A 22,221-nucleotide genomic window follows, 5' to 3' on the forward strand; every position below is an offset into this window, starting at 1 on the left:
AAACTATCTTCAACAGGTGGTACAAGGGTATGGACAAAAGGGAAAACTTATATAGACCACACTTCACAATGATTGGTTGACATACTAATTAATTTTGCAATGATTGGTTCACAAGCTAATTAGTTAATCATGGGTTCAAATGAACCCTTCATGTGCCAGTGGGCATGTACTTCTAATGGAAGCACATGGACAACCTTCACATGAATTCAAAAATATAGCAATACATATTGATAAAAAACATTGAAAAATACAATACTAGTATAAAAACACAAAAATAAAATGTTATGTATTGTGACACATTACAAATATAAGAATGATAATAATAAAAAGGGAGAATGGCGGATAAAATCAATCTGAGAGGAGAAAAATAGAGTCACTAGGAACTGATCACATTTTCAAGGGCCAAATTCAAACCTTCAGGGGCTAATGTGCCCAGTTGGAAAATCCAAAAACTCTCTTTATTAATTAGACTCGCCAATCGATCTGAAACAGTATCAGGTACATGGTCAATGATAGTGAGCCTCATAACTCCTGGATCTTTTTGATGGACAGTACTGAAGTGTTTAGATACACTATGTAATTGATAACCTATCCGAATGTTATATCAATGTTTTTTAAGACGTGCATGCATGGTTTGTATCGTTTGGCCCACATACTGAAGGTCACATGTACACTCCAGTGGGTAGATCACATGTGTTGAATGACAGTTCACGTCATATTTAATAGAGAATTTTTTTCCTGTAGTCTGTGATGAAAAAATCTTTTGGGCACCATTTTGAATGGCTTTACATAACATAAACACTTTGGTGTATTACACGGATGGCAACCTATCCGGAAACCATCCAGTGGTGACAGTGTTTTGGACTTCAAAGATGTATTGCTGGGTGCTATTAAACTTTGTAGATTTTTATTCTTCCTATAGATGATACTTGGTTTCTTAGGTATAAATGGCCCCATAATTGGGTCACCCTTCAAAATGAACTAAAACTTGTTCGGGATATTATGAACGGTGACTCTAGATTGACTAAACGTGGTAACCATACTCCATCTGGCCAACTCTGAGGCCGCTTTATTTTTATTTTTATTTTTACCAGTGGATAATTCTATCCTATCAATACACATATCCTGGGTGAGAGCCCTAGTCTTAGAAAAGGCATCCTTCAGTAATCTTTTGGGGCAACCCTTCTGTATAAACCGTTTCCTCAATATTTTAGATTCTACCAAAAATTCAGAGTCTCTAGTACAGTTTTTTCGAACCCTCCAATATTGTCTGTAGGGGAAATTAGTGATCCACTTTGGGAGATGTCCACTATCAAACCTCAGATAACTGTTTACATCCACTGGTTTAAAAAAGGTTGATGTGAACAATCTTCCCATCGTGTCAACCTGCACCATCAGGTCCTAAAATTGGAGGGCAGTTTCAGAAAGAGTTGCTGTGAAAGATAAACCCCACGAGTTAGAATTGAGCTCATCAACAAATTTCAGTGCACTCTCACTTGTGCCCTTCCATAAAAAGAATAAATCGTCTATATAACAATGGTAAAAAACCACATGGTCAGCTGCCAAAGGGGACTGTGCGATAAAGACAGACTCGAAAACCCCCATGAACAAATTAGCGTAACTAGGGGCGAATCTCGTCCCCATCGCACAGCCCCTCACCTGACGGTAGACCACCCCTTCAAACGTGAATACATTGTTGTTCAGTATGAACATAATAGATGTTTTGAGAAAATTCTTTTGTTCCACTGGGATGTTGATATCGGTTGACGAAAAATGTTCGACTGCTCTCAACCCCAATTCATGAGATATGTTACTGTAAAGGGCACTTACATCAAGAGTCAAAATAAGACAATTGCTCATGTGGGGGAGACCTCTTAAGAGTTTAATCAATTGGGAACAATCTCTTAAATATATTTTTGAAGAAAAAGGTCAACATAATGAGAAAGGTTGCTAGTGATGGAACCGATTCCGGAGATGATTGGGTGGCCAGGGGGGTTTGTAGGACTTTTGTGTATCTTGTGAAGGAAATAAAAGAAGGGAACCCTGAACTTCTCTATGCTCTTAATCATGTGTGTTGCTAATTTTTATATTTCTTCATAGTAGTGTTATACATCGGAGCCATCCATTCTATATATCTAGACCGCCTTCAGGACCTTTAGACGATCAAGGGACAAGTTCTCTTTCCATATATTTGATAATATGAGCTATACCCTACAATTCTCTGTTAACAAGTATCTTTACTACTTTGTAGATCATATCATCTGATATTTATGAAATAATGTAGCCCACGAATTATTTATGTCATGCCCTTTGATTATGAATATGTATTTGAAACAGTATGTGCTGCTATTATCAATATATTTATTTGATTATCAATGTATGGGACTTATTGGCTATTGCCCTATCCTCTCTATCTTGACCACTGATCTGTTTTTGCTATTTGATTTGGACTCTTACCATTTGCCCTTTACTTGTCCCTCACTATAAATGGCCGCCGCTAGTAGCGCATGCGCGGTACACCACTGGTTCTGCTGAGTCTTACAAGGCTTCCGCATGATGGGAGTGTTGGTCACTGACATCACTGGAACAATTGTTCCCACTCACACTCTTGACAGGAACTGGCCAGAAATGACGCAACGGAAGTGGATGACACCATCGCGCATGTGCCATGATACCGGCACGTGTCCTAGTTACACCTGGTGAGGCAGATATATAAGGAGAGCCCTTACACACACAACCACAGCCACCCGAGGAAGCATACGCGAAACGCGCGTCGAGGCTTCAGCGCGGCACCGGATCCCTATCTCAAACATGGGTGAGTCTTGTATGTTGTTAGATGGGTAGTCACTTGACCTCCCATCACTGCTTTCACCTTATTGATATTCATTATTCAAGTTTATTGCTGATATAGATCACCTGAGAATAGGCACTTTTCTTGCGCTCCACTTGGATAAAACTAGAGAAATTACACTGTGTTCCAAATTATTATGCAAATAATATTTTCTCAGATTTTCCCAAATTACCTATATGAATTGCAGTCATTGTAATTTTCCAGTCAAATAACTATTAGAGTACAATTGAAAGGTTTTTGTACAAACAGCCTATATATTTAAAAAAAAAAAAAAATCTCAAACTGCACTCAAAATGCATGTTCCAAATTATTATGCACAGCAGAGTTTTCAACCTTTTCATTTTAATAAAGAACAAAAAAATTGTCAATTTTGAAATTATAAGCATTAGCAGGTTATTACAAACTGAAATCAAACAGTTTTCAACTCAAAACTTTATTCTAGGTGATGTTACATTTGCACATAGGACCCCTTGTTCGAAAGGAGCTTCTGAACTCTCTCGTCCATTGAATTTGTCAGGTTTTGGATGGTTTCTGCTTTAATTGTTTTGCATGAGGACAGAATACCCTCCCAGAGCTGTTGCTTAGATGTGAACTGCTTCCCGCCATCATAGACACTCCTTTTGATGATGCTCCAGAGGTTCTCAATGGGGTTGAGGTGAGGGGAGCATGGGGGTCACACCATAAGTTTGTCCCCTTTTATGCCCATAGCAGCCAGAGATGCAGATGTGTTATGTGCAGCATGAGACAGGGCATTATCATGCATGAAAATGATCTTGCTGCGGAATGCACGGTTCTTCTTCTTGAACCATGGCAGGAAGTGCTGTTTGAGAAACTCAACATACATTATGGAGTTCATCTTTACCCCTTCAGGGATCCTAAAAGGGCCAACAATCTCTCTCCCCATGATTCCAGCCCAAAACATTACTCCACCTCCTCCTTGTTAGCGCCGTAGCTGTGTTTGCATGGGGTGTCCATCAACCAGCCATCCTCCACTCCATCCATCTGGACCATCGAGATCATTTCATGCATGATAATGCCCCGTCTCATGTTGCACATAACACATCTGCATCTCTGGCTGCTATGGGCATAAAAGGGGACAAACTTATGGTGTGGCACCCATGCTCCCCTGACCTCAACCCCATTGAGAACCTCTGGAGCATCATCAAGAGGAGTGTCTATGATGGCGGGAGGCAGTTCACATCTAAGCAACAGCTCTGGGATGGTATTCTGTCCTCATGCAAAACAATTAAAGCAGAAACCATCCAAAACCTGACAAATTCAATGGACGAGAGAGTTCAGAAGCTCCTTTCGAACAAGGGGTCCTATGTGCAAATGTAACATCACCTAGAATAAAGTTTTGAGTTGAAAACTGTTTGATTTCAGTTTGTAATAGCCTGCTAATGCTTATAATTTCAAAAATGACCATTTTTTTGTTCTTTATTAAAATGAAAAGGTTGAAAACTCTGCTGTGCATAATAATTTGGAACATGCATTTTGAGTGCAGTTTGAGATTTTTATTTTTTTTAAAATATACTGTTATCATAGGCAGTTTGTACAAAAACCTCCTTTCAATTGTACTCTAATAGTTATTTGACTGGAAAATTACAATGACTGCAATTCATATAGGTAATTTGGGAAAATCTGAGAAAATATTATTTGCATAATAATTTGGAACACCGTGTAAAGTCCATTGAGACTTATCTATATATGTGCCTGCTATTTTCACTTCTTGAATCATGTAAGAACTGCATAGATAACCCCATGTGGACCTAATGTGTTACCGCTTTCATTTTGTGTATTCCCCTCCATTGACCTGCTATTTTTAACATTTTGTCTTGTTTTTTATCATGTTTGTACAATAAAATTGATATTTTAGATGCACTCAATCTGTCATTTTCTATGACTTCTTTTCGGGTACCATACTCCGTTTCTTTGTAGGTTGCATGTATATTTGGAGTACCTACATTTACTGATTACCAATTGTGGTTAAAAAAAATGTTGCCATATTGTTCGGCTCAACTGTTTGCATGTCAACATAATGAGAAATGTTGCTAGTGATGGAACCGATTCCCAAGATGATTGGACGGCCAGGGGGGTTTGTAGGACTTTTGTGTATCTTGGGAAGGAAATAAAAGAAGCGAACCCTGAATTGTGTTATATCTAGGAACTTCTTCTCTTTTTTATTTAAGAGACCATAAGCATATGCGGTTTTAACGAATTCCTTGTATTTCAGGAATCTCGAAACCGAGGGGTCATGGGATAACATTTCATAATAATCATGATCATTCAAGATCCTTCTTCCCTCCCCAAGACACCAGCCTCTATTCATCAATACTACACCACCCCCTTTGTCTGCGCTCTTAATGATGAGATTTTGATTGTCCCTAAGTGAAGTGACGGCTTGTCTCTCACCGGGACTCAAATTATCCCTAATTTTCAAATGCTCAAAAGACCGGATATCTTTTAAGATGAGTTGTTGAAATGTTTCAATATGGGAGCCTTTATGATGTAACGGGTAAAATTTACTCGGATATCCATGTACATCTACATGTACAGGTTCCTCTTGAGAAAGCTGTCCTGTGACAGCAAAATGTGCATCGAGGTGCGCCTGCTACCCTGAGGCTCCCCCCTTCCCATGCGTTCCCATCCACTTTGCGGTAAGTATATACTTTTTCCTACCTGGCAAGTGGGGTTTTCCCACATCCATTTGGGCCACTACTGCCGTGGTGAGTGTGGCTTGAAATTTTGATGGCCGCAACTTCCTCAGCATATGGGATGGGATGCAGTGAACTTTTGGGGACCTTGGTTTAGGCACTTTGCACTTTTTTCCCCTTCTCCTACATTTATGATATTTAAAATGTATTTTTGTACTGTATATTTATCTATTAAAAAACAATCTTCTTTTATAAGCCATTTATACTCCTAGTCTCTGTTTGGTTTTATATGTACAGGTTCAACCTCTGAATTATTTGTAGGGGGGGGGGGTTGTAAGGGTGAAGTTGTAACTTTTTTTCTCGTCTCTTCTAATAAAAAATGTCGTTGTATAGTTAGTGTTAGGCATTTGCTGGATTTGAAATGGGTTCAGAACCATCAGTGGATTCTGTGGTCTCCCATTCCAGTCCAGCTGGGGCAGATGCTGCTCAGCATCGTTGTCGGTCCCAACGCCTAGCTGGTGCACGAGATGTACAGGTTGTCTCTTGGGTCTTTGTTCCTAGCAACATGAAGGATAGGTTACGGAGGGAAACAGGGCTGCTGCAGCCTAAGTCCAGGATTCTCTGCACTGAGCATGCCCGTGACATTGCGGACCGTGATTGGTGGTTTGGGAGTCAGCTGACCCGGTGACCTGGCACCGCCTGATTGGTCGTGGGTGACGTCACCAATAGTGCGACGGTGGGCAGGGCTTAATCTTTAAAAAGCCCGCCCACAAACATGGCGGTGGCTCTGATCATTGAGCAGTGATGGTGTTGTGTGGACGCTAGGTCGTTTGAGCTCCACGTGTGCTTTAGCTTGATTCAGGCAGATTTAGCGGGGGATAGGCAGCCTTAGATGGAGGGAGGCAGGTAGCTTCGTCTGACAGTCTGGCTCCGACAAAGGGGTCGCCATACACCCCGAGCAGTCTGCAGACGCCGTATTTCCGGCACCACCTGTAAGCCACGCGGAGAGATACTCCTCAGTCCGGTAGCACTTATACGCCGGCGTGTAGCACCCACGCATCCTACCGCCTGCTGTGTAGTCTCTGTGCTGTTAACGGAGATAGTGTGAATCCCTATTCCCGTTCCAGTGTGCAGTAACACGGAGGGGATTGTTATTTAAGTTGGTTGTTTTACCTTCTACCCCGGAAGGTGTTCAGCCGCAGTCCACCAGGCTGCATCGCGGACCCCGGGTTCGGTTGCTTTCCATTATTTAATAAAGTTGTTTGCAACCGTCCCCTTAACAGTTAGTTTTTAAAAAAAATGATTAAGATCAAGATAAAGGGAAAACACATTAGTTGGAGATTTAGGGCAAAAAGACAAACCCCGTTCAAATAATAGGGCCTCATCCTTGGTTAAGTTTTGGTCTGACAAATTGAAAATTCCTAAATTCTTACTCATATTATTGTGATTTAATCGGCTTTTGTCCTTTTCTGGGATGCATCTGGTGAAACTAATATCGGGTCTGCAGAAGATTCGTCCATTTCCTCTACAACCCCGTTTTCTCTTTTTCTCTTTGGGTGGCGTCCTGGGGCGACCCGAAAAAACTGTGTAATTTTGGAATCCCTTAAATTGGGGTTCTGATTTGTTATAACATTTTTCTCATTCAAAGGAATGGAGAATTGAACCTTATTTATCGATTCCTGTACTGATGGGGTCAAATTTATTGTCGATAAAACCTTTTTGAGGGAAAGTGAGGGAACCAATGAATGGGTGACATTGGTAGTAATGGATTCCTTAACAGGAGAACTGAGATCACCATTTAAAGCAGGAATTTCAATGGAAGAGTCCCCACTGAATGGATAGTGATCATTGGGTCGAAATTGTTCCCTAACAGAGTTTAGCGGAACAAATTTATTTGTATTGGCCATAGTAGGCATTGTTGAGGATTCAATACATTTAATCTGTGAAGATGTGTGATTATGTACTGTCAATAAGGATAAATTCATGGGGTCAATATAGTCCTCCATTTGTGTAGATGTGACCATGGGTGAAGAGTTCACTCCAAAGTTTAATGAAAAATGGACTGGATCTTTATCAATTGACTGGACTAATGTAACCGTATCCAAGGATGTAGGGTTTATATCTAAATTAGACTGTACTATTTGTGTAATGTTTCCATTTACTCTGTTATTTAAATCCTTACTGGTGTTCTCTGACGTATTCTTATCTTTCACAAATCTTGCAATCTCTAGTTTAACAGGGGCAATTGGCAATGTTTTTATGTTGTTCATAAAAAAAATTTTGTTTAGTAGATTTAAGAAATTTGAGGGACAGGTTTTTTTCTTTATCTTGTAAATCAACTGTAGTAAGTGAAGGATTTGGAGTCATAGTAGAATCCAGATTGGATCTATTAATCACGTTGGCTGGTTCTTGTCGTGGAAGAACGGAAACATAAGTGGTTGCGTTGGCCACAAATATACCCTTCCTATCACGTAATAGTTTTGCTGCTTTTTTTCTTATAATATCCTCTTCAAGTTTGATGAGTTTAAATTTGAGATTTACATCATGTTCCCTTAAATCTAATGAAGGGACAAATGAGTCCAGATTCCTTCTAAGAGATTTAAGTTCTTCCAAAGCTTGTTGTGCTAAGGAATTCCTTTTGGTGATAAGAAGATTCATCATACCAAAGGAGCAATTAAGGGAATGGTCATCCCACAAGGAAGATTTTTTTGTGGTAATCTAAGGCCCTTAGGTGCAAGCTTTTCAGCTATATAATGTCTTAGGAACATGATATCAACATGATTTGTGATCTCAATCTTACTCTTATTTTCATACTCCAAAAAGAGTTTGAACATTTGTTGCTTATCTACTTCATTTAAAGGTTGAGAGTTGTTATTAATGTTCAATGATGAACTATTGTTTGGAAGGCCCAAAATTTCTGATATAAGGAGTTTCCTATGACATTCCCGATTTGTATTAAAAAATTCCATATTGATCTAGACTGCAGGAAGTGCAATATAGATTCAGACCATGAACATTAATAGAGTGAGATTAAGGTATCGGTGGTTAACTAATCCTCTGAGACCCAATATTCTATGCAATAATGGTGTAATAATTAGCAGTGAGATAATGGATGACTCAAATAATTAAGCAAAAGGATTGACAGAACATTAGAAATTATTAAAATACACCCAAATGGGTTTAGAAAGGATATGATGACAATTTGCAATGTTCAATGTTGGAAACCAGGAGTTCCAAATGATTAACAGAAGACAGTTTCCATATATTGATCACAATTTCCATATGTTGAGGTATAAGTCTAAAGTAAAGAGTTCATCAGAGTGGAAGAATAGGGATGATAGGTAATTGCAGAGGACGTCACACAGAAGCTGCTTTGAGGGAATGATCCCACGCTGGTCAGCGTCAATATGCAAGAAAGAGAAAAGAAAAGCGCGCTGTGTGAAGGACCGAGTGGACCAAATTGAATTGAGGACAGCCAAGAGGCCACTCACCTACTGGAGTTGTGCACCCCTGCACAACCCCGGTGACTGCCAGATGGTGGAAGGTTGGTGGTTCTCGCCGCACAGTGCGGGCCGGTGTGCTCACCACATGCTGCGGATCGCTGTCTGTGACTGCTGCTTCTGGGTTCCTGGTCGCGGACCACGTGACCGGCCGCAGACCACGTGACTCGGGCTGGGTGCGCGTCACCACAGGTCCTTTGGAGTTAGGAAAGGCGGCTCCGGTACTGCAGGTCCTCAATTGATGAAATGGGGAATTACAAGGATAGTTAACATGTGATCAAAAAGCTGCTCCTGCCGCTAACCCTCTAGGAGGGAATGGAAAAGACAATGTATGAGGAGAACAAAAGCGGTCAATGGAGCGCTAAAATGATCACTGGGAATCAGAGTTAGGGCTGAAAACATTTAATGAGCCCTCTCCACAACATGTTTCGATAGTCAAAATATCCGTCTTCATCGCACAGTCCCCTTTGGCAGCTGACCATGTGGTGTTGTACCATTGCAGCAGTCACAGACCGTGATCCGCAGCACGCAGCACGTGGTGAGCACACCGGCCCGCACTGTGCGGCGAGAACCACCATCCCTCCACCTTCTGGCAGTCACCGGGGTTGTGCAGGGGTGCACAACTCCAGTATGTGAGTGGCCTCTTGGCTGTCCTCCATTCAATTTGGTCCACCCGGTCCTTCACACAGCGCGCTTTTCTTTTCTCTTTCATAAATTCTATGTCAGGCTATTAACGCCCAACACGATTGGTCTTCCCTTTAGGCAGACAGTATGCACTTTTGGCAGGCAGTAAAAGGTCGCCGTCATTGGGTGTAAATTAAATAAAAATTCTTTCTCATTCCTATCAATGACCTTCTTATCATAACCCTCATATATCAACTTTTTAATTCTTTTGAGAATTGTTTCAGTGGATTCCTGGACAGTTTGCGGTATCCCATATCCTCATTCAACAGGCAAAGACATAATTCATGATACTGGTTAGTGTCCATTATAACTAAGTTCTCGCCCTTATCGGACGGCTTAATGGTAATATATTTTTCTTGCTCAAGTTCACAAATGCATTTCATTTCAGTGTTCGAGTGGTTAAAACGACAGCTCGATTTCTTTTTGTCCAGACCCATGAGATCCCTCGTGACTAGGTTGAGAAAGACGTCAAGTGAATTGACGTCCCCTGAAGGGGGTGGCATCTTTCGGCTTCTATTTTTAAGTGTGGTAAAGGGTCCCTCACCAATGACATTGGAATTAGTGTCTCCCAAATTAAATAAAAATCTCACATCCTCCAGGAGATCCTCATTGATCCCCAGTTCCACACTTTTCTTTTTATCTTCTCTCGAGAAGTATTTTTTCCATTTTAGATTACGTATAAACAAGTGTAGATCTTTAACGGTCTCAAAGGTGTCAAAGTCCGTCGTGGGGACGAATGAGAGACCCTTACTGAGAATACACATCTCATCAGTTGTTAATGGTCTTGAAGATAGATTGATGATGTGGGAATCTAAATGGAGTTGTGCGTGTTTGACCGACTACTGAGAGGGTAGCTGAAATCTAAAAAATTCCCCCTTTGTGGTGACCTTTTGCCTCCTCACCCATGATTGTGGCCTTTGCCGCTCCCTTTTCCTTTTTGGTTCCTACCTCTTCCTTCAGAGTCTGAAAAATCTATTTCGGATGATGACAGATTAGTTTCTGGATTTCGATTGTTCCAAGTTACGGCAATCGAGTATGCCTTATTTTCCTTGAATTCCTGCAGATCTCTACTAAAAAAATTGTCGTTTTTATCTTTAAGGTGAAACCAAAATCTTTCTATAGTTATTTGAACTGCTGCTAAGTTTCCTCTAAATAAACATCAGAAAAATGTCATAATAAAATATTCTGCATCTTTATATTTGCAAAAATAATAATGTTTCAAAGTACTGCAACTTTTTTGCATTAATTATATTTAGCAGTAAAAGGAAAACTCTTTGATATCATAGAAACAAGAGCCAACTAAAATTTTCATTGTCAGATTTGAATTCAGGAGGTCAAAATCATTGAGAAATGGCTCGTTTCATAACTGAATCGGAAAATATGTAGAACAGTGTTATGACTGACGCCATTAGAAAATACTTTGCATTGATGTATAGTTAAAAGTCATAATGCACCCCAACCGTCACTTACGTCGAATAAACATTCAAAATGCCAAATATACATAATCAGATGAAAAGCTGGAACATACTGTACTCTAAATGGAATTGGCACCTTACATCCACCTTACATCGGAAAATCATGTAGCTGTTGAAAAAGACGTCAACATTGCACCTACTAAATTATTTAATATCACTATATTTCATATGGTGATCAAAAGTGGCTCTGTCATGTCTGAGTCCCCAAGGCTTTCAGCACTTACATGCGACAATATGATAAGTTAGGAATATGGGCTTGGTATTCTTACCAGTAGTCAAACTTCTTGAATAGATGATTTTGTTCCATCTGAGAATATATAGTTTTTGAGTGGTAAATTCCACCCCAAGCATAAGTGGGTATTTAAGGCACCAGCACCCTTCTGCCTCAGTATGGCATAAAAGTCATCCGGTGATTGCCAGCATGTTTACATGCTCCAATAATTAAAAACACACATCCTTATTAGCGCTCAATCATCAATTCTCATTCCATCTAAAAGCACCTTACAATGGGAAGCCACTCTACACCTAATTAAATTGTGGTTATGACAAAAACTAGACATACAATATCTTGAAAAACTAGACATACAATACCAGGATCCTACTGGCATCCTTGAACTGTGTGCTGGTAACAAACTGGATGGTCCCTCCCCTCTTGAGTCTGCAGGACACGGCGTCCAAGGTTTCCCTAAAGAATTTCACATTTTCATTTATCTGACCACAGAACAGTTTTCCATTCTGCCTCAGTCCATTTGAAATGAGCTTTAGTCCAGAAAATACAGCAGTGTTTTTGGATTGTGTTGATCTATGGCTTCATCTTTTCATGATAGAGTTCTAATTTGTATTTGTGGATTGCATGGCAAAATGTGTTCACACACAATGATTTCTAAAAGAATTCCTGAACCCATGTAGTGATATCCATTACAAAATCATGTATTTTTTTAAATGCAAAGTCACCTTAGGGCCCGTATATCACATGCTGACTGTTGGTCTTGTCTCTTGTACCTATGGATTTCTCTAGAAGCTCTGAATCTTTTGATGTTATATACTGTAGATGGTGAGATAGTCAAAGTCTTTGCAATTTTACATTGAGGAACATTTTTCTGACATTGTTCTGCAATGTTTAGACACAGTTGTTCACAGATTGGTGAACCTCTGACATTCTTTGCTTCTGAGAGATTCAGCCTCTCTAACATGCTCTTTTTATACACAGTCATGTGTTTTGTGTTGAAAATTGACCCTCCAGCTGTCTTTAAGAAGTAGCACTTACTTTTTCAGCTTTTTGTTAACCATCTCACAACTTTTTTGAGTGCTGCTGCCAACAATTTTTAAATGAGTTTTTTCAAATTAAATGGAAAAATGTCTAACGTTCACCTATTGATCAGTGATCTATTTTCTGCTATGAATGAAATATGGCTATTAGAGATTTCCAAATCATTTCACAATGCTGAAAGCCCGGCTCGCCCCTGCTATCCATAGGGCAGATGAGCTGCCACTCACAATACTAACAGCCCGGCACACCCCAGCTATCCATAGGGGGCTGAGATGTAACTCATTGTGTCCCTAGGACATAGTAAGCGGCGGGATCATGGCTTAGTAGCAATATTTGATCACAGCAGAGGTGAGCAACCCAGGTGCATCTACCCCAATTGCGGGAAAGGGTGGTAAATTATTGGAATGGTAAACCAACTTGAAGTATCCCTACATATCACTGAAATGGGGATTAATGCAGAAGCTAAACGTGCTAAACTAGAATCACACTATCAATCAAATATGCTAGTAAAATAAACACAGTAATGTTATTTATCATATAATAAGAAACAAACTAATGTATGGCATGTAGAAGAACAGTAACAGAGATCTATGTCTATCTCAGGGACCATTTATATATTACACCCAGACCCACAGCCAGACAATGGGTAATTACATTAATACATATTTCTAACTGAAGGGCTGAGCTGCTTTCATACGCTATAATGGTGAATGGTTTATATCAGTGCTCAGAATGTGAAGTGAGAATTTATCTTGGTAATTTCCTGATGTCTGTTCTATATTTTATGTGAAGGGTCCACCTTGATTCCTGTCCTTCCTGTCATTCACAGAGGAACACTAGGACAGGAGCTCTTTTCATATTCCACAGCAGAAATCACTGTACAACCAAATGCCTTTACACTGGAGTCCAATAACTTTATTTTCATAAATGATGCTGTCCAATGCATGTAAGCATATAATAACATGATAATGAATAAATATGTACAGTGGAGAGGGGGACAATAATGAAAAGTAACTTAATACACCCCCTAACGTGGACAAGAAGGCTGTACTTTTCTCGCTCATCCTTCTTTTTCCTAGTGGATAAAGTAGTGATATAATTATTGGATAAGTGATAACTTGGCAAGAATAATTCTTGAAGCTCAGGGGAAAAATCTGGGTACTAATATTGGTAGCCAGAGTACAGTCTGACCTAGAATATAAAGGTTTTTAAGCTAGAACTGGATAACCAGAGAGAACCCTCTGGGTATATAACACTATCAAAGATGATAAACTTCAGTTAGGAGAGACTCTCCTACGCCATACCAAAAACGCATTTAGGTGAATACATGCTACATTTTATAAGTTAGCAAACTAATCCAATAAGCAACTGGCTTCTAAACTGAGATATACAGTCTATTAGCTTAAAATCATCAGAACATTTATCCTGCAATTGCAATGTAATAAAAATTATAACCAATTTCAAGAAGTTGTCAAAAGTTATAGCCCCCTCTCATCCCAGTCCCTACACAAACTGAACAAGTACAACAAGGATGTTTTCAGGTGAAGAACTTGAATTTGCCATTGGCACCCTTAAAAAATGGAAAAGCTCCGGGCCCTTATGACCTTGAAGTCTCACCTGTTTCTCATCCCATATTTACAAGTTCTGTAATTATGTATTACAGTGTACAAGGTGACTTGCTGCCACCAGACATGTTTAGTGCTCTGATTATAGTAGTACTAAAGTATAACAAAGATCATACAACTCCATTAAACTGACTCCCTCCTTAATATTACCCACAAAATACTTTTTATTGACAGTCTACTTCAATTTGGTTTCTCCGAACATTGGTTGACTCGGGCCAGGTGGGCTTTATCCCCGGAAGGCAGACCCTCGTACAATATTTCCAAATTGTACAATACAACATTACTAATTGGGTTCATTCTATCAGCCATCCTATTTCAATTATTGCCCTAAATTTAGAGAAAGCCCTTGACAGTTTTCTGGATACTAAATGTACCAGGTCCAGGTGCTCCAGACTGTTGACATTTCTGGGTCCTTCTTCCAAATTTTCCAACTACTGTACACTAGTCCTACTGAATTCCTGATACTACTGACTGATCCCCCTTTCCTTTGTTCTACTAATAGCATTAAAATACAGGACTATTTGCACTTCCCAGCTCTGTTTGCCCTTGCAAAAGAGCCAACGCCTTATGGTATTATTATAGGCACAAATTGTAACATTTTGTTCATAGTAATAAGGTACTAGGGCATTTAAAATTAATTTGTTTGTGAGTGACAAGCTCACCACAATTAATAAAGACTTTCTCATTTTAATCTGTAACTAACTTTTGTCAGGATCTGAAGTCTCGAAAATAAAACTTTTTAAAAAAGAATTTGATTTCGTCCCTTATCATCTCCCTAAATTCATTGACTGAAATTTCAGTTATTCAAAGAGAGGCCACTTTATCCCTTACCTTGGCATTATCTTATGTATTACTCTGGATTAAGGGTGTATTTATACTGCACGATTATCAGGAACGAGTGATCCTATAAATGCTTGATCTCGATAATCGTGCCATGCAAACAGGCTGCCGAATACCTGACAAATGGTTAAAATGTTCCTTCATTTGGTGAAATGATCTTTTGGCTGCCTTAAAAAACTATTGTTCTCAGCAGTCTGCTGCGTCCAAAGCGCTGCACGCAGGTGAATCTGCATGTGTTCATTGAACACATGCAGCTTCACCGCATCCTATACATTGCACTGATAGAATTTCTCTTGCGGAGACTAGCGTTTTCAAGAGAAATTGACATGCTGCGGTCTGTGAAGACACGCCACATGTCCGTCTTCGCGGGTGAGCCGCAGGAGCAAGGAGACACATAGTGAGCATGGGATTTTTTGAAATTCCATCCACTATGATCTAACATCTGGCCGCTGCAGAGTGCATGCAGCGCAAGTGCGCTGCATCCAATCCACAGGTATTCCTGACCATGTGCCCGTAGCCTTAGAGTGCTGGAGCACAGGAGAACAGCAGCCATGGAGAGCCATAAAACAGGGGAAAAGCAGCACAGAGCATCGCCTATAACACAGTTGATTCAGGTGTATCTGGCTCTAAAGTTCTGCGACCCTTCTATGCTCCAGTACAAGAGAGCAGCAGGGATTGTCAATATCACATTTTCACTAATTGCAGCCATTGTGCTGTGGAGCTGTGCCTGTGTGGTGGTGTGACCTGAAGCCGTTTGGACTCTGCTTTTGCAGCATGGGTGCTGTTGGGCATCTGCGTAGCATTCCCTGCTGGTGTTATCACTTTGGTGGTGTTTGCCATATGGCACCATACCTTTAGGGTTGGGGACCCACAAAGAGGTTCGCAGTGACAAGGCAGTGAGCTTCATGCAGTCTGATCAGAATGTTAAACTAAAAAGCTCGGGTTTAGTTTTGCAAATTTTTACTTAGCCGCAGTAGATCAATGTAGTGTATAAGCTTTGGATGTGCGGTACATGTCTTGCTTTTACAGTTTTGCTGAAAATATTCTACACAACATATATTGTCCTCTTAAGACTTTTTCAACAGTATCTACGGCAAAACTGGTAAGCAGGATTAAAAAAAATACAACATGTAGCATTTTCTGATCTTGTTCTTTGAAAGGTCCGGCTTAGCAACTCATGTGTCAGACGAATGTGAATGATTCCATAGCAAACGATGGGATCTCTTCTCGCATCAGTGTCCTTCAGTCATTTCACTACCTCTCCAGTGATTAATAAAAAGCCGGATTTCTGGACAAGTGGAAACATGGCCTAGACATTCTGAGCTGTTTAAAAAAAATTCTATTGCCAAGAAAACTACTGTCTGGCATAATAATAGAGGTCTTGATTAAAGATGAACAAATTTAATTCATGAACAATTGTTATAAATTTGGTGTACCTGGAGAATTTGAACAATTTACGAATGTTATTTTACACGATACAGAAGATTACATCAGCTATATAAGGAGCACATGACCTCAGGGGCGCTTACGATAATGCTATGCAGCTATCACATCACATAGTACAGCACAGCCAACACAAAGTATAGCACATCATGTAGCATAGCACATCATATAGCATAGCCTATCATAGCCTGTATAAAAGCTGAGGCAGGGAATGCATCGCAGCAGCCATTTTTGATGAATTTTTTAGTGAGAGAGTCAAAGCTCCCAGTTTAGCAATAGAAATAAGAAGAAATTGCAAAAATACTTTGAATATACTGCACAGATAGTGTAACAAAACACCAGTGAAATAAACAATTACCCATAGTCATATATGTGGAGGTCACTTGCATATTACTAACCCTGGAATTGCATTAAACAGCCTGTTTTCAGAGCAATTGAAATACCTGTGATCCCTGGCAAATTTATTTGCTGCAAATCGAATATTTTTAAAAAATTTGCCAACACTGACAAATTCAAATTTCAAAAGATTGGATCAACTGTAGTCTATAAATCAAATAGAAACTACGGACAAATTTCCATTTGAATCAATTGAGGCTGAAATTCATTTTTTTTACCATTTCTGCATTTATCATCTTATTTGCTTGAAATAATACTCTGTTATAGAAGAGTGTTGCAAAATAAATCTTATCAATTAGCAGATCCTATGTCTTACTTCTGCCAGGAGACTAGACTCTATTATCAATGAGACTGGAAGTGACACTGACGCGCCCCCTGGGGCCGTGGAGTATTCGGTAGCCGGGCCGGTCGGTTGTATTTTGGGAAGTCACGGTGGCAATGACTCGGTCCGTGGCCCCAGGCGGTCAATAAATAAAGAAAAGAGGGGGAATAAAGTTTTAGGGATAAAGTTTTGTGACGCCACCCATGGTATGCGGCTATAGGTGGCCGCCGTTGCTGTTCAGATCCACTGGGACTGTTGGTGACGCAGCAGAGATGGTTCAGCTCTCCACAGGTAGAGCTAGGCCCTAGGGCAGTTAAATAGGAGATTTTGGATGTTGGTATTGTAGTGCAAGGCAGGTGACACAGCAATTAAGTATAGGACACAGCGGGTGCAGTCTTCAAGTGCTCCGGTCTTCTCTCTTCATTCCCTGTGACAGACTCCTGTCACCAACTCCTCTGACTGACTCTCTCTTCCACGGTCCTCACTCAATGCGCTCTTGCTTCTAGGACCCTGGACCAAGGACTGGACCCCTCTAGATCGTTCTACCCTTCCTTTTATACTCTCTGTCATGTGACCCTCGTCACCAACTGTCACTCTATGTGGTCCCCTCTACCTTCAGTCCTTCCTTCAGTGCTCCCCTAAACTACTGCCTCCATCCACCTCCTCTACCTAGTTCCCTCCTTCAGACAGGGACTGGGTCTGTGCTCTCCCTCAGGAGAAATCTCGCCCTTCCCTTATGAAGTGGTGTAGTGTTGGATGTGGGTGTGTGGGTCCCGGGTAGTGCTTCTGTGGCACCCCAGGGGTCTGGTTTCCACAGTAATAGCAGTATTACGTCTGTGAGCAGGTGGGAGGTCTCCTGGGCAGGAATCCTAAGCATGCCACACCTCCTGCCCAGTCCTGGGAGGGGAAGAACTTCCCCTACATAAACTGGGGCTGAGGCAGGGTTAGGGAGAGGAGTTCCAGACAGAGACGGAGTCTGGTCTGGAGTGGAGCAGCTACAGGGACAGAGAGACATCAGGAGCTCTGTAGGAGCCAAGGAGAAGCGCCAGGGGCTGGAGCTGTGCAAAGCTCGCCCTGGGAGAAGGAACTAAAACCGGACACAGGAGTCCGAGGCTGTGGGGACTAAGATTTACCCAGCAGCAGAATCCATCCGGCAGGGGATTCCAGGTCCTCTGGCCATAAAAGCCCGGAGGCTCAGTCACAACGAAGGGACCAGCACCGCCATCCCGGAGCGGAGGCTAACAGGAGGCCCCAGGTCACCAGCCATGCGGGTGAGCACCACACGGTCTACCCAGGGACGTGGGCTACTTGTAACCGCCAAAAGCAGGATAGCCAGGAAGGGTACAGACTAACGGGAAGGCCTACAACTCCACCTGGCCAGGGGAACTCCGGCTTACTCGCAGACTAACCAGGCCCCAACTACTAGCCAGTACTCCCGGGAGGGTCTGCCTTGTACCATCAGTAAAGACCCTGAACTGTACCCACGTCTCCGTGCTTTCTTGTCGCATCATCCGTACTGGGACAACCACACCATCACTCCCATCATCATCCCCTCCACCTGCTGCCCTGAGGCTACACCTCTCCCGTTGGGGGTTATTTCATCTTCGCTGCATACACATAACATCAGCCTCAGCGGACTGTTTGGCAGCGGCGGTCTCGTACCGCAATCAACGGGTGGCGTAGTCATAACAACATTACAAATAGACTGCCGTCGGTTTGACCACCCTGGGCACGGACCGGGTCCCCGCCACTCAGAGACTACAACCCCCATCGGATCCGGCTCCGGGTATTCCCCCCCCGCGCACGCGCGCCGCACTACAGCACTGGCCCAGGGGGTGAGTCAACTTTGGCGTAGTCGGCAGGATTACGTGCCCGCAACCACCTGGTACTGCGTGCCTGAAAAAGACTTTTGAACTTACCTGTGGTGAAGTTTCCCGCCGTCCGGAGTCGTTTCCTGCCATCCGGAGTCGTTTCCTGCCATCCGGAGCCGATTCCCGCCATCAGACGCCATCTTGGACCGTTTCCCGCCGTCTTCTGCCTTCTTCCCGCCATCCGCAGCTGCTTCCCGCCTTCGGACGCCATCTTCGGGACGCCGAGCAGGAAGAAGAGGGGCGTGGACGCCGAAAGCGCGCGGGATCCGAAGCTCCGCCCCACACAGTGACGCTGCGCAAGGTCCTGGAAGGGAGGAAGAGCGACGCTGACGTCATCGGAGCGCGACGCCAGGTCCTCAACCCCGACGATCGACTGCGGAGCCGCGGCCTACGGAAGAAGAGCATCGCAAGGTAGGCCAAGGTCCACTAGGGGGGAGGAGGATGCCGGATACCGAGGGGAGCTCCAGTACTCAGGGGAGTCACATACCCTAAATGACTTTAGAGAAGGACTGGATAGCCTCTTCCAGGTGTACCCCCTCACAGAAGAGCAAAAAGTGAGCATCCTGGTGGCCCAATTAATCGGGGCAGCCCAAAGGGAGGTAAAGTCCTGGCCACCTGGGAGGAAGAGGACTGTCAGAGACATATTAACCCGGCTGAAAGACACATTTGACACCCGCACCTCAGCCGAAATAAAACTAAGATTTTATGGGTGCAAACAACGGGCACATGAGAGTATAAGAGACTATGCTCTAAACCTACAAGAGGCCCTGAGAGCCATTAAGCAGGCAGACCCTGACAGCGTGGGAAATGAAGATAAGCTGTTGACTGAACAATTCATTGAGGGTCTACTGTGCAATGCCCACCGAACCCAGTTGCGGGCAATGGCCTTACAGGACCCTGACCTGGACTTTGCACAGTTCAAGGACAGAGCCATCCGGGTGCTCCGAGAACCGGCACCAGGTGGCGCTGTGACCCACAGGCGCCCTGCTATCACTTATCACCAGGAGACGGCGCCCTTGTCTGCAGGGCCTGTGGGAGCTGATGCGCAGGCTTTAAACAGTGACCCGGCTACAGACCTGCACCATCAGGTCCAAGAGCTAACTAAAAGCGTTGCCGCGCTAACCCGAACTGTGCAGTCTTTACAGGTTTCTACTGCAGGGAAGATCGAGCTGGCATCCGGACCGGAGGACATCCCGTGGCGCCGACCAAGGAGGACCCCACCGGCCAGAGGAAGACCCAGCGATCGATACAACGAGGATGGACGACCCATCTGCCGCCGCTGCAATCAACCCGGACATGTGGCAAGGTACTGTCATTTAAACGGGCACAACCTGGGGTAGAGGGCCAACCCCCAGGCATAAGACCATCAGGCCCATCAAACTGGCGTGATAAATACGTAGGGGGACGTCCAATCTTGCCTGTGGTACTGGATGGCATTCCTATGAGTGCCCTACTAGACACTGGGTCACAGGTCACCACCATCCCGTACGTGCTCTTCAAGCAGTACTGGAATGATTCGGACATAACCCGCTACCCAGACGACGACCTGAGTATCATCGCCAGCAATGGTCAGCCCGTGCCGCAGGTGGGATTCAAGGAGGTGACCATTAAAATCGGTAAAGTCGAACTGGCGGCACAAGGACTGATTATAGTGGACATAGACCGTCATGAGAGTCACCCTAGAATCACCCTGGGAACCAATGTAATTGAAAATTGTCTTGCAGAGGTGATTCTCATTTTACAGCAGGTTGCCAAGAACGCCAGTTCCGGCCAGCAGCGTGTGCTCCAAAAAGAGATCCGGGCACTGATGAAGCGGCAACAGGTGGAACTATCTGGTGGTGAGATAGGTAGCGTGAGAATGTGTGACCCGTTCCCTATTGCCATGCCCCCAAAAAGTGAGATGATGATTTGGTGCCGGGAAGCTATTGGTCTAAGAGGTAGAGACTACCAAGCAATGGTAGAACCCGTCTACTCAGACAGTAGGCCCACCATCTTGACAGCACTGGGGGTGGTCGATGTACGCCATGGGAGGGTGCCCGTTCGCATCATAAATATCGGTGAGAGAGAAGTACACCTGCCCCGGTATGCCACGCTAGCTAAATTGTTCACCATAAACCAGAATTCTGTACAGGCCGTGGAACCCTTGCCTCCATCTCAACCAGAGGAAGGTAACGGCTCTAAGAAACCAGTGGAGGACTGGTGTCAGCAACTACATCTGGGTACTGACTCCACTCCCTCACACCAGAAACAAGGAGTCTATCGGGTGGTTCAAGAGTACGAGAGAGTGTTTAGTAAACACCCGTTAGACTTCGGGCGAGTAAAGGGGGTAGAACACCACATCCCCACGGGAGACCATCCTCCCATAAAGGAGAGATACCGACCCGTACCCCCTGCACACTACCAACACGCCAAGGGGATGCTTAGAGACATGAAGGAGGCTGGGGTAATCAGGGACAGCTGTAGCCCCTGGGCGGCTCCACTAGTCTTATTGAAAAAGAAGGACAACACTATGAGAATGTGTGTAGACTACAGGAAGGTCAACCGTATCACACACAAAGATGCGTACCCGTTACCAAGGATAGAAGAGTCCTTAGCTGCATTAAAATCTGCTAACTTCTTCTCTACTTTGGATCTCACTAGAGGGTACTGGCAGGTTCCTGTAGCAGAGGCAGACCGGGAGAAGACCGCATTCACCACCCCGATGGGTCTCAGCGAATTTAACTGTATGCCGTTCGGGCTCTGCAACGCACCAGGAACCTTCCAACGGTTGATGGAATGCTGTCTGGGACACCGGAACTTCGAGACGGTCCTGTTATACCTGGACGATGTCATCGTCTATTCCAAGACCTACGAGGACCACCTGAAACACCTGGCAGAAGTGTTCGAAGCTCTGGCAAACTACGGCCTAAAGGTGAAACCCTCCAAGTGTCACCTCCTGAAACCAAAGGTGCAATACCTGGGACACGTGGTGAGTGCTGACGGAGTGGCTCCTGACCCTGATAAGATCACCGTGATTAAGGACTGGCCAAGACCCTCCAGCATAAAGGAAGTGCGGCAGTTCCTCGGGTTGGTAGGCTACTACCGAAGATTCATTCCCGGTTTCACCAAAATGGCAGCCCCTATGCAGGACCTCCTGATAAGTCAATCTCGAAAAGCCAAAAACCAGAAGCCGCCCTTCAGGTGGGAAAAGCTGGAAGAGGAGTCCTTTTGCCAGCTGAAGATGGCCCTCACGGGGGATGAAATCCTGGCATATCCAGACTACAGCCAGCCCTTTATCCTCCACACGGACG

General features: G+C 43.3%; 1 protein-coding gene across 3 annotated transcripts in view; it reads right to left on the reverse strand.

Annotated features, from left to right (window-relative positions):
* CCDC178 (coiled-coil domain containing 178) overlaps positions 1–22,221 on the reverse strand; it is an 825,613-nt gene that overhangs the window by 171,581 nt on the left and 631,811 nt on the right. The window contains exon 20 of one of the 3 annotated variants that reach the window (XM_073676719.1): positions 11,750–11,849. The exons of the other annotated variants lie outside the window; for them this stretch is intronic. Within the exon in view, the coding sequence (XP_073532820.1) occupies positions 11,763–11,849 (87 nt within the window). The 3' untranslated portion in view covers positions 11,750–11,762. Of the gene's footprint in view, positions 1–11,749; positions 11,850–22,221 lie in introns of those variants that run through there. 3 annotated transcript variants of the gene reach the window in all.

Source organism: Phyllobates terribilis, unplaced genomic scaffold, assembly GCF_046119375.1.
Source record: "Phyllobates terribilis strain yellow unplaced genomic scaffold, ASM4611937v1 Scaffold_4__5_contigs__length_816908805, whole genome shotgun sequence".
Lineage (NCBI taxonomy): Eukaryota > Metazoa > Chordata > Amphibia > Anura > Dendrobatidae > Phyllobates > Phyllobates terribilis.